The 12826-nt window shown below is 33.9% G+C and overlaps 1 protein-coding gene across 1 annotated transcript in view; it reads right to left on the bottom strand.

Annotated features, from left to right (window-relative positions):
• The window catches only part of LOC133190703 (protocadherin Fat 4-like), a 30447-nt gene that overhangs the window by 5064 nt on the left and 12557 nt on the right, over nucleotides 1-12826 (bottom strand). The window contains exons 15-28 of the mRNA XM_061326390.1: nucleotides 9840-10026; nucleotides 7809-8001; nucleotides 7717-7723; nucleotides 7352-7487; nucleotides 6746-6937; nucleotides 6525-6641; nucleotides 5985-6188; nucleotides 4208-4336; nucleotides 3585-3908; nucleotides 3117-3434; nucleotides 2717-2908; nucleotides 2211-2339; nucleotides 1608-1793; nucleotides 91-237 (exon numbers count right to left, since the gene is read on the bottom strand). Coding sequence (XP_061182374.1) covers nucleotides 91-237; nucleotides 1608-1793; nucleotides 2211-2339; nucleotides 2717-2908; nucleotides 3117-3434; nucleotides 3585-3908; nucleotides 4208-4336; nucleotides 5985-6188; nucleotides 6525-6641; nucleotides 6746-6937; nucleotides 7352-7487; nucleotides 7717-7723; nucleotides 7809-8001; nucleotides 9840-10026 — 2461 coding nt within the window. The remainder of the gene's footprint in view (nucleotides 1-90; nucleotides 238-1607; nucleotides 1794-2210; nucleotides 2340-2716; nucleotides 2909-3116; nucleotides 3435-3584; nucleotides 3909-4207; nucleotides 4337-5984; nucleotides 6189-6524; nucleotides 6642-6745; nucleotides 6938-7351; nucleotides 7488-7716; nucleotides 7724-7808; nucleotides 8002-9839; nucleotides 10027-12826) is intronic.

Below are 12826 nucleotides of genomic sequence, written 5' to 3'. Positions count from 1 at the left end.
AATTATTCTTCACTGGCTTCTTTCATTTTTTCCACAAAGTAAATTAAAAAAATTCAAGATGTCTAACTGTGAACATGAAAAAACAATTACTGTATAATCCACGGTTCTTGCATTATCCAGCATGGGTGACTGGCGAAGATTTATGTTTCCTGTTACTTCATCCACCATAAAATACTGAGCACCAAGAGCACTTCCAGCATCAGAGCTAATGGAGTATCGCACTGTATTGTATGGAGCCTGAAAATAAACGAAGATCAACATCTGAAAAAATTAAATGTTTCCTCCTGAAAGACTGTTGTTCTTTATGATAAGCTAACACTTATTTTTATGCCCCCGGATCGAAAGATCCCGGGGGTATATTGTTTTTGTCCTGTCTGTCTGTTTGTCCGTTTGTCTGTCTGTCTGTTGTCAACTTTAACCTTGCCTATAACTTTTGATTGGTTGGAACTATGACTTTCATATTTCACATGTGTATTCCTTGTGACAAGACCTTTCTTTGGGTACCATCATATTTAACCATTTGACTTTGACCTTGGCGTTTGACCCACTTTTGCAAAATTTTATGAGACTTTAACCTTGGCCATAACTTCTGAACAGTTGGTGCTTGGGTTTTCAAACTTCACATGTGTATTCTTTGTGACAAGGCCTTCCTTTGGATACCAACAACTTTGACCTTTTGACCTTGGAGTTTGACCTACTTTTGAAAAAGTTAACCTTGGCCATAACTTTTGAACAGTTGGTGCTTGGAGTTTCAAACTTCACATGTGTATTCCTTGTGACAAGACCTTCCTCTGGATATCAACCCCTTTGACCCTTTGACCTTGACCTAGGAGTTTGACCTTCTTTTGAAAAACTTTAACCTTGGCCATATCTTTTGAATGGTTGGAGCTAGGGCTTTCATACTTCACATATGTAATCCTTGTGACAAGACCTTTTTTTGGATACCAACCACTTTGACCTTTTGACCTTGACCTAGGAGTTTGACCTACTTTTGAAAAACTTTATCCTTGGCCATAACTTTTGAATGGTTCATGCTAGGGCTTTCATACTTCACATATGTAATCCTTGTGACATAACCTTCCTTTGGATACCAACCACTTTGACCCTTTGACCTTGACCTAGGAGTTTGACCTACTTTTGAAAAACTTTAACCTTGGCCATAACTTTTGAATGGTTGGTGCTAGGGCTTTCATACTTTACATATGTAATCCTTGTGACAAGACCTTTCTTTGGATACCAACCACTTTGACCCTTTGACTTTGACATAAGAGTTTGACCTACTTTCGAAAAACTTTAACCTTGGTCATAACTTTTGAATGGTTGGTGCTAGGGCTTTCAAATTTCACAGGTATATTCTTATATAGACAAGACTTTTCTTTGGGTATCAACATTTTTTATCTTTTGGCCTGGATTTTGACTTGCATTTGAGAAACTTTAACCTTCGCCATAAGCTGCCATACGGGGGCATCAGTGTTTCACAAACACATCTTATTTTTTATATTACTGCAATTAGTTTATTAAGAATAAGGATGTCAAGTGTACAAAGAACATAGCTGATCCCTAAAAATCATTCTGGATGGACTTTTAATGACAAACTAAAACATTACCCTTCGATCATTATCTGTAGCTTTCACTTGCAAAAATGAAAGCCCTAGCTGTCTTGTCTCTAGAATGGTTTCATTGTAAGACTGTCTTTCAAAGGCTGGATTATTGATGTTGCGCTGAACTGTTATAGTAGCAACTGTTGTTGCTGTTCTAGATGAAGAGCCACCATCTCTGGCCAAAATTCTCATCTGCAATAAAATATCACTTATTAAAAAAAGCCATCTATCTAGCTTATTGGGGGGGGGGGGGGGGGGGTCATTAGATCAATCCCTAAGTATGTCATAGATAAGAATGCAATAATCTGAAGTCAATGTTACGTCAACATAATTATGTAAATTGTATATAATAACAAATTGCTAAAAATTTAAAATAATAATTTTATATATAATATTTATATTTAATATTTTAAGTACGTTTAAAACTACAGGCGAGTGGGAAAGTGACAAATATCTCCAGGACATCAAGTATGCTGAATATTGTTTTCTCTGAAACAATAACAAGAAATCATAGAACAAAACCCTTCGGTATTAATGCATGGTAATATCTTGACGAGGACTGGGCATTGTCTAAATGTTCATTTATGTTTAAATCAATGCTTAACTCACCAAATATTCAGTATCTGCATCAGCAGTTAAATCACTGTTTACAACCAAACGTCCATTACTTTCTAGACGGAAATAAGTCAGAGCTTTGTCATCTCCAATGGCCGACACAGTCACAGTGTTAAATGGAGCCTGCAACAAAATGCCAGTATTTATACTATATTTTATTGATGATCCAATTCAAAGTACTGCATCAGTTTTAATAAGCAATAAGAAAGATTTCTTCTTTAGTTTGCTACATTATGGTTAGCAAGAGGCAATGCCATCTTATATCTACCATTTCAAGTAATAAATTACCAAGTCAAGTACAATCTCTCTGACAAAATTATCTGAACATCATTGCAGTATTTTGATACAATACAATCCTACATTCAGACTGCCTAAACAAGTTCTTTAATCATTTTAAAAGAATAATAAAATACACCCCATCCCAAAAAATAGAAAAAAAAGTTTTTGAGCCAGATTAAAATGCATGATCAAGTTATTTACTTTAGATTGTTAAATCTTACATCTGTATCGGAATCTCCAAAATTGACTTGAAGTACTGATGTTCCAACGACAGTGGTCTCAGGAATGTTGGCATTAAATGGTCCACCAGTAAAGAATGGGGTCTGTGAATTCCTGTACACATCTATTGTCACTGTGGCATTAGTTGCTGAGGTTTTGGAGGGACTCCCCATATCATAAGCTTGTACAAGCATCTAAAAAAAAAAAAAATAGCCCAGAATTTTAAACTTTTAATAAATACTATGTCATATTTTAGATGAAGTCTACCAAACCATTAACATCAAGATACCAAGGAGGAAAAATGAAATGAAATTCAACAACTTCAAGGCTTTGTTTAAAACAAAACCTTTTTAACCTGATAAATGGATAACTGAGTGTCATTCTCTCTGATAATAGATCTACCTGATATCTGGTGGCTGTATCTAATGTAAGTTCCCTCTTCACATAAAGGTTTCCAGTTAAAATATCCAGATCAAAATAATCAGAAGCTGGCTGTGTAACAAACAATCTGAATCTGATCTGGTTGTGTGGAACCTGTGTGTCCCTATCTTGAGCCCTCACTGTGGCAATGGTAACTCCCAGATCTTGTGTCTCGGGGATTCTTTCAGCAACATTAGGGGTGGTGATCTCTGGTGCAAAGTTGTTCCTTTCCACTGTCACAGTCACAACAGTGACATTGTCTTTTGCTGGAACCCCATTGTCATAAGCTCGCACACGGATCTAAAGTCACAAAGAAGAGAAAGCAATTTTTACAATTAAAACTTATACTAGTGAGTTTGCTCTTGCAGTATTTCATCTTATGTAAAGAAATCTTTTCCTATCAATCATGTATGTTAGGAAGTTTAAATATATGATTTATATCATTCTTACATAATATATCAGGTCCGATGACGAGGCCAAGGAATTTGCTACTGTGATTTGCCCAACACTTGGGTTAGGAATGGTGAAGAAAGCTCCAGCATTACCGTCCCCAATGATCTCGTATCTTACAACATTGAAAGTGACGTCAGAATCTATTGCCAACAGAGAAGTTCCAACAGCCTGTCCAACTGCAGCTTGTTGAGAGATCAGAGCTGATGTCATGGGGTTTTGCCACTGTGGAGCGTTGTTGTTCCTTATAATATTGATGGTCAGTCTGACTTTGTTGTCTGCTTGCCGTGGGGGATTACCACCATCTTCTGCTCTTACCAACAGCTATCAAAAGCAAAATGATTGTAAAATTTGTATTAAATTATTTTTTTTTTATTTTATTTTTTTTTTTTACTTTGATAAATCCATCTCATTTGTAAGCTGGAAAGTTTGACAAAAATTTACTTAACATCCACTTTTTAAGCTGAATCCTAGAAAAATTCAGGCTTTGAAATTTATCAAAATAGGAGGAAGAGTAATCAACATAATGTAATTTACATGTACTCACAAAAAGTACTCCAATAAAGTATAACATTCTTTTGTAATTTGGATCAGTTGCTTTTCTCTGTACCAACAAAACTTACCACAAACTGTGTTTCTGTTCGTTGCAGTAAAGAAGTTTTCAGGAAAGTTTGTCCATTATCAGCCACAGTGAAGAAATTTGGAGCATTTCCTTCACCCTCCACCACATATCTTACAGTATTGTAAGGGCTCTGTCAAACAATAAATAAAAAGATTATTTTATAGAAAAAAGTGTCATTAAGTTCATATCAAGACTTTGAAACAAAGTCTCTACAAACTGATAGTTACTGTACATTCCTGAATATGTGCGAGGAATAAATAATTGCATAATTTCGCAAGAAGCAACACTCGTGAAATAAAACTACTCGCTTTTATTTTAATGGTGCTTAATTGTATGTAATATCTCTAGATTAATCATCCACTCGTGAATTATTATTCTTGCAATTTGACGTCCTAGGGCCATTTCGTGATATTAAGTACTTGTGTAAAATAAGGAATCTACAGTACAATATTTAACCAGAAGTCTCTGATGAGACTGAAGCTCTACTGGTCTGTACATATAACAAAGGAAAAGTAGCAGTTGGATTTGAAATTTTGCAACACGCAGCAATAAATAGAATAATGTAACTTAATGTAGTCTACTTGTGCGCCAAGTTATATTGAAATCAGACCAAAACTGAAGGAGGAGTAGCCTTTTAAAGAAATTTCACAGAAATTTCTATTTTTAGTTACCATGGCAACACCGTTCATCGAAATAAAAAATCGATGCACTAAATTATGTATCTTAGTGTAGTATACTTGTTTGCCAAGTTATTTTAATATCAGACCAAAACTATAGGAGGAGTAGTGTTTTAAAGAAATTTCACAGAAATTTCTATTTTTAGTAACCATGACAACACAGTTCATTGAAATCAAAAACCGAAGCACTAAATTATGTATCTTAGTGTAGTCTACACGTGTTCCAAGTTATATTGAAATCAGACCAAAACTGTAGGAGAAGTAGCATTTTAAAAGAATTTCACAGAAATTTCTATTTTTAGTAAACATGGCAAAACTGTTTATTGAAATCAAAAACTGATGCACTAAATTATGTATCTTAATGTAGTCTACTTGTGTGCCAAGTTATATTGAAATCAGACCAAAACTGTAGGAGGAGTAGCCTTTTAAAGAAATTTCACAGAAATTTCTATTTTTAGTAACCATGGCAACACTGTTCATTGAAATCAAAAACTGATGCACTAAATTATGTATCTTAATGTAGTCTACTTGTTTGCCAAGTTATATTGAAATCAGACCAAAACTGTAGGAGGAGTAGTGTTTTAAAGGAATTTCACAGAAATTTCTATTTTTAGTAACCATAACAACACCGTTCAGTGAAATCAAAAACCGATGCACTAAATTATGTATCTTAATGTAGTCTACTTGTGTGCCAAGTTATATTGAAATCAGACCAAAACTGTAGGAGGAGTAGCGTTTTGAAAAATTGTTTACAGACAGACGGACGGACGACGGACACCTTACTATCGCATAAGCTCTTCTGGTCTCTGACCAGTAGAGCTAAAAATTAACAATGCAGCAAAATTCGTTTACAATTATAAAGAAATAAATTTGAACTCAATTATCAACAGTCAGTTTGGTAACTAATAATTTTTTATTAAATCTAGTAGGTTTATAAGTAAACTTTACTTTAACCCTGTTATTTACTAAAAGTATATAAAGCTTCAATGTAACCAGAAAAGAATTTTTTTCCTTTGGTTTGACATACTACAACTTATGCATTGGGTCACATGTGACATCCCTCCATCAATAATCCAAACAGATAGGAGACAGAAATCTTACCACATTGTCTGCATCACTTGCTTGGAAGTCATACACTGAAGTGACGTAGTCCTGAGTCTCCTGAATTGTCACTTGAGCTGCATATGAATCACCAGCGCCAGGTCTCACCCAGGTTGGTTTGGCCAAATTACTGTCCACTATTAGTGTCAGCAAGGAGTAGGTCCTCCTGGGGATATTTGCTCCATCTCTGGCCTCCACTGTCAACTGCAAATGAAGAAATCATTATTTTTTACGTACATATATCTAATTAGGATAGTTTACATGCAATTGATTTAATAAACATGTAAATTTCACTAATGAATATTTGAAGTTTATTGTGTTAATTAACATTCAATATTTCCAATTTGAATCCTAGTTTAATTTCATAACAATATAAGATTTAGTCCAGAATGGGCAAAAAAGTGTACATAATATTCTACATTTTGTTTGTTTTCCTAGAGAAAAAGAATACCTCTTCCAAACACACAAAGCAACTTCTGCATTGAGCAAACCTAATTGTCAAGGTTTGAAAAGGTTCTTCATGTGAGAAAGATGGCTTACCACATACTCAGCCCGAGAAAGTGAATTTGTCTGCAGGGTTACAATACCAGTTGTTGGGTTGATGGAAAATTCATTGGTTCCAGATACCAGGGAGTATGAGACAACATTGAATGGAGACTGCAACAGAATGGATACTTTGCAAAGTCACAAACTGAATTTTCCAATTGAAATTTAATATCATGAAAAACACCTCTTGTCCCTTAATCAATCCAAAAACTTACCTTTGTATCACTGTCATTGGAAAAAGCAGTGAACACATTAAAGCCTACTCCAGAGGTCCGAGGAAGGGACTGGATACTAGGCAGATTCTGGAACACTGGTGCAAAGAGATTTCGTTCCACAGTGATAGTTACTGTAGCAGTTTGTTGGGAAGTCAGTGGATTTTCTGCCTTATCTGATACCCTGACATTCAGCTGCAAGGAAGAACATGTAAAAATATTGAAAATAGTGTTATTAGAATAAAACTGTGTAATATCCAGGGTTAGAAACTCCCTAAAATTACAACTTGCAAATAATTGCGAGTACCAAGAAAGTGAACTCGCAATTTTATAAGATTACTCGCAATTTTCATATAAAGTTACCTAATTTTTAACTCGCAATTTGGGAATTCTAATTCGCATTTTGCGAGTTGTGTATAGTGAATTTCGAACTCTGATATCTTCATGTCATTTCATTGCATTATTTTTTTTAATGAAGGGCCATTACCCAAACAAGTACATGTACCTCAGAAATTACGGATTCTGAAGAGGTCTTTCTACTGCAAAACGACACATTAATAAATTGATTTTATCCTTAAAAATATTAGGACAGTGAGACATAAGTTTTACCTGGTATTGAGTAGCTGTTGCAGTGTATAATGGTTGTTTCACCAAAACTTTCCCAGAGATTGCTACAACATCAAAGTACGTACTGCACAGCCGTGTGGTCCCCAATAGCAGAAAACTCAATCTGATTGTTTGGGGTCTAAAATAATGAAATAGGAAATAAATTTTTCATAAAGTAAATGTATAAATTGATGGAATTGACCATTTTCTCTATACAGTTCTAAACAGAAACATTTTTTAATTCTTTTGGAAATGATAGTATTATTTCTATTGGACATGTTCATGAATGCAAATACTAAATGTAAATATACACAAAGTGTAGATACACAATACATGGAAGTGAATTCTTCATTGACAGACAGAAATACAAACGGACTGACAATATAGACAAAGTGATCCCGCTGTATCTAACATATGCTACACAGACACTACAAAAAAAAAAAATAAATTAAGTGAAAACTTGCATTTATATCTTGATCTGTTGCTGACACTGTAACACCTGTTTCAGATCCTGCTGGAAGATTTTCTTGAATAGTGATGGCATAATTTAGAGGATTAAAAGCTGGAGCCCACAGATTCCTGTTTATTGTTATGGTAACTACCGCCTCATCAGACAAGGATGGAACTCCATTATCTGAAACACGTACTAGAAACTAAAAAAGAAAAAAATATAATAATGATAAACAATAACAATTTTCCAAATAATTCACGATATGAATGAAAAATTGATCTGACAAAAAAATTCGTTAATGTAAAAACTCTTCTTTTCCCAGTTTTCTTACTGGAAAAGGGCTAAAACAAAACAATACAAAAATTCAATTTTCAGTGTTGGACTGAGCAGTAAGCTGATTCTATCTATCCAAATTTTCTTTCCTTATTTTTGAAAACATATTCATTAGAATATTATCCACAAAAGAACACATACACATTACAGTGTGTGATGAAGAAACGAGCATTGTAGTCCCCTGCTTTTGCAAAAGCGAAGGGACATTGGATCTCATTCGTCTGTTTGTCAGTCTGTCCGTCTCTCAGTCCAAATATACAACCACTTTTGAACCCGTGACCTTGAAGTTTGACCTACTTTTCAAAATTTTTATCTTTGCTTGTAACTTTTGATTGAGAAGAGATAGGGCTTTCATATTTGACATGTGCATTACCAGTGAGAAGGCGATTCCGAGCATGCTATGACTTTTGACTCCTTGACCTTGACCTTCATGTTTGACCTAATTTTCAAAAATTTTACCTTTGGTGATTACTTTTGAATGACATATGATAGGGAGTACATATTTAACAAGTGCATTACCTGTGTCATTTGTTTTCGAAAGTGCTATCATATTTGACCCCGTAACCTTGCCCTTCAAGTTTGACCTAATTTTCAAACATTTCATCTGTGTTCCTAAGTTTTGAAGGAGCAAAGTTAGGGCATTCATATTTGACACGTGCATTACCTGTGACAAGCATTTCCAAAAATAGTATGATTTTAAATCCCATGACCTTGAAATTGAAGTTTGACTTAATTTTCAAAAATTCTAACATTGCTAATAAATTTTGATTGAGAGAAGATATAGCATTTACATTTGACATGTGCATTACCTGTTTCAAGACGTTTCCTATTGTGTGCTATGGCTTTTGATTTTTTTTTCACATTTGCATTACTTGTGACAAGACCTTTCGGATTTTATTATGATATTTGATCTCATGACCTTGATCTTGAAGTTTGATGTAGTTTTGAGAAGCTATAATTTTTGCCATAACTGTTATTAATTCAATTATTTATGTCTCTTTTGAATAAAGCACAGACAAGACAGGACACACAAACAAGACAGTTACAATATGCCATAAATAATGACATCCCATCCACAAGGACAACGAAAGCGGGGGGCCACAGTTCTTTGAATTTGCTTGTTTTCTTGTTAACATATGACATGAAACTCTTTCTTGTAGTATACTCTCAGAGGAAATAAAATACCTCCATTCATCCCACAATAAAAAATACGCAAAGTTACATACTATATCACTTTAAATGATTGACACAATCAAATTCCATTACTTTTTAAACTTTTAACTGTTGAATCATGCATTGATCGTGGTGTAGCAATGTTCATAGATTTTGTGGGTTATCCCTATTCAAGAATTTACATCCCCACGAACAACTATTTATTGATTCATCCAAACTACTGTATAAACCAACGAAATTACATTCCCAAGAACCAGAAAAATTTTGCTTGTCCACGAAACATTGATTCCACAGTATTCAAAACTCATAAGAAGGTCTATACCAATTTCTGAAAGTCTTTTTATATTAGTTATTGTTGTCTCAGTAAATATACAAATTTTAACAAAAGTAGTTAAACAAATTCATTTTACAAAGTATTTAGAAGATTAATTAGTAAGAATGTACTAGAAAAAAAATACTGACATAGATGCACTAGGCAGTTTCAGAACTCGAAATTGTAAATAAATATTTTTTAAAATTTTATTTCAGACCTACCCGGAATTCTGAATGGGATATTCCTCCTACAAGATTCCGTAATGTGATGCGGCCATTGGAGTCCATGTTAAAATATATAGCGGGTGATCCCACTCCCAAAGATTCGATGGCATATGACAATGTATTGAACTGAGGTATCTGATCAAATGAAAAAATAAACCATATTTCAGCATAATATATCAATTGACTTTATAAAAGCACAAACAAAACTGATAATTTAAATTTAGGAGAAAGAAAAACTAGAGATACTGTAAGCGAGCTCACAAAATAACACCCCGCCTTAATTTTTTAAAGTGTCCATTCAAATTTTGCATATGTAACGTTGAACTTGCCAAAACCAAAAAGACCTTGAATAAAAAAAAGACACAACCTTTGATCATTAGAAATCTTGGAGGGCATATGGTTCATTTTCTTTAATAGCGTCTGTACTAGATGAGCAAGACTGTAATAAGGACATTATGAAAAAATATAACTATATAGTCAAAAATTAAAGGAATTTAAAGCTAATGTAGCACACAAAATACAAAAGGAAAAGTTACAATTATACAAAAGGCCAATGGGCCTTAACGGTCACCTGAGTAGAACACTGTAAACAATCCATAGACATCTAAAATAAAAATAAAATGAGATGGATATATGCTGCCCAGAAGATAAGGGTTCAATGAAATAGTTAGTCTAGTACTCATTAGCAGTGCTACAGTCCCTGAAACGTTCTACTTTCCCACTTGAACGGTGAGCGAACGCTGAACGAACGGTGAACGAACGCTGAACGAACGCAGAGCGAACGGTGAGTGAACGATGTGTGAACGCTGAACGCAACTTGGTGAACGATGTGTGAACGGTGAACGGTGAGCGAACGCAGAACGCGAACGGAGCGCAAACGCGAACGCAAAGTGAACGGTGAACGAACGGTGAACGCAAGATGAACGATATATTCGGAATGCCTCTGATCTTTTCCTTGCATTGAAACTATTTTATTGTATCATAACGTCAGGTGCCAAAAAAAAAAATAATAATAATAAATAAGTAAACCAATAAATGAATGAATAAGTAAGTAAATAAAATAAATTCTCCAAAATTGTTCTAAGAAAGACGATTCATGCACATTAATTTTTTAATCACACGATTTTTAACGCATTAAAACATTGCAATTGTTGCCGAACGCTGAAGTATAAAAGATATTTTTTAGTTGGAAAATAAAAATGTTTATTCTTATTTGATAACAAATCAGAGAAAACTTCTGACTTATAGAATGAATTAAAGCGATTGTAACATCCATTCATATATGTATCTCCGTGTCAAGGCGATTTCATGTAAAGTACTAAAAAAAATTAATTACAAAGGTCAGTGGATGTTTTGCATTTATACGCTCGTATTTTAAATGTTTAATACAATAATATATTATGTGTCATTTCTATTTTTCATGATGATTTATTGAGCCGACTTCTACATGTATCTGTAGATGGCCGTGATTATACTCAGACAAGATAATACAAAGATACATATTCAAATTATTTGTTATAAATTCAATTTTCAGAACTTGATATTTAAGTAATATGCTGTTATAATTTTTATCAAACAGACAAATGAGAGAGAGAGAGACAGAGAGAGAGAGAGATTCCGTTTCAGCCCCCCCTTCCTTTCAGGCTTCACTAAATGTTTGCACCTATATCAAACAATAACTCTGATATTTTTTTTTTCTAAATATATTAGACAGTGAAAGTAACTTTTTTTTTATCAACAAATCATATCCATCTGTTTGACAGTATTACTCGTTTTTATTTTCCTGCTTCAAGTTCACACGAAGTCCACGTGCTTGTCCTGTCAATCAAAATCATTCGACACTGTGCAGGTGTGAAAGTTTCGTCACATCGAAGACGAAGTGCGAGTATTTCCAACAAGTTATAACATTTATTTTTATCATTTCTAGATTTGATACCAACATTTGAATAATTAGTGAATAAAATATATTGGGCATTAACACTTGAATTTGAAACATACCCTCTGCCAATTTCAAATACCACCGCCGACACGTGTACATTTTGAGCTACTATTGTTTTGTGACTTTTTTAGATGCATGTTTGTTTTCAGACTGAAATTTTTGTTCTAAAAAAGACCTTAACTTTTTTTTAACAGGTTAATTAAAATTTTCTGGAAATACAGTACTGACTAAGTAACAGATTTAGGGGAAAAGGGGGGGTATTAATTAAATCCAATAGCAAACATATAAAGTTACGGTGAAGAAAGATTTTTTCTCTATAACTATAGACTTTTCATACATGTATTATAGTAGCGAATATTCTGTAGTGCATTACATTTTAAATAAATATTTCCTTTAAACACACTATCAATTTAATTCGCTCCGAAGATAATAAATTAACAGGATATCCGCAGTACTATGTATAACTCTCAGAACTAGTTCTATCGTATTTTCTGTAGTAATTGAATAAAAAAACGCGTTAGAAATAAATATTTTCGTAATTTTGCTGCGTAATTATTTGACTTGGATAATTATATCTCCATTAACGATTTGTCGTCTTTAACAAAACATCAAAATGTTGCAGTGCTTGAAGTATTTGCACATTGGCCTTAGTTAAATTTAATATTTCAGCATCGTTCTACATAGGTACAGGATGTGCTTATAACAACATTTTTTTTCCAGAGTAATTCAATAAATAACCTAATAGCTAAGTTAGAATAATAAATATATATATATCTTAGATTTTCCCCCATGAAATAATGATTCTTCAAACACGATATGTTAGTATTAAATTAAAAAATCTGTAACTCCTTACCTACAAAAAGATAAGTCCTTTCACTTGGGAGTTCCGAATGGCAATGACAACTGAACGATAGGTGAACGCTGAACGCAAGGTGAACGCAAAGTGAACGGAACGAAGAGCGAACGCTGAACGCTTTGTGAACGGTGAACGCGAGCGCACGGTGAACGGTGAACGCAAAACTGTGAACGGAGAGCGAACGGTGAA

The sequence above is a fragment of the Saccostrea echinata genome, unplaced genomic scaffold, assembly GCF_033153115.1.
Source record: "Saccostrea echinata isolate AGI-Se365-2 ecotype Australia unplaced genomic scaffold, CSIRO_AGI_Sech_v1 ptg000022l, whole genome shotgun sequence".
NCBI classification, from domain to species: domain Eukaryota; kingdom Metazoa; phylum Mollusca; class Bivalvia; order Ostreida; family Ostreidae; genus Saccostrea; species Saccostrea echinata.
Note: the sequence above shows the minus strand (reverse complement) of the source record. Positions and strands in the feature narration are given on the sequence as shown.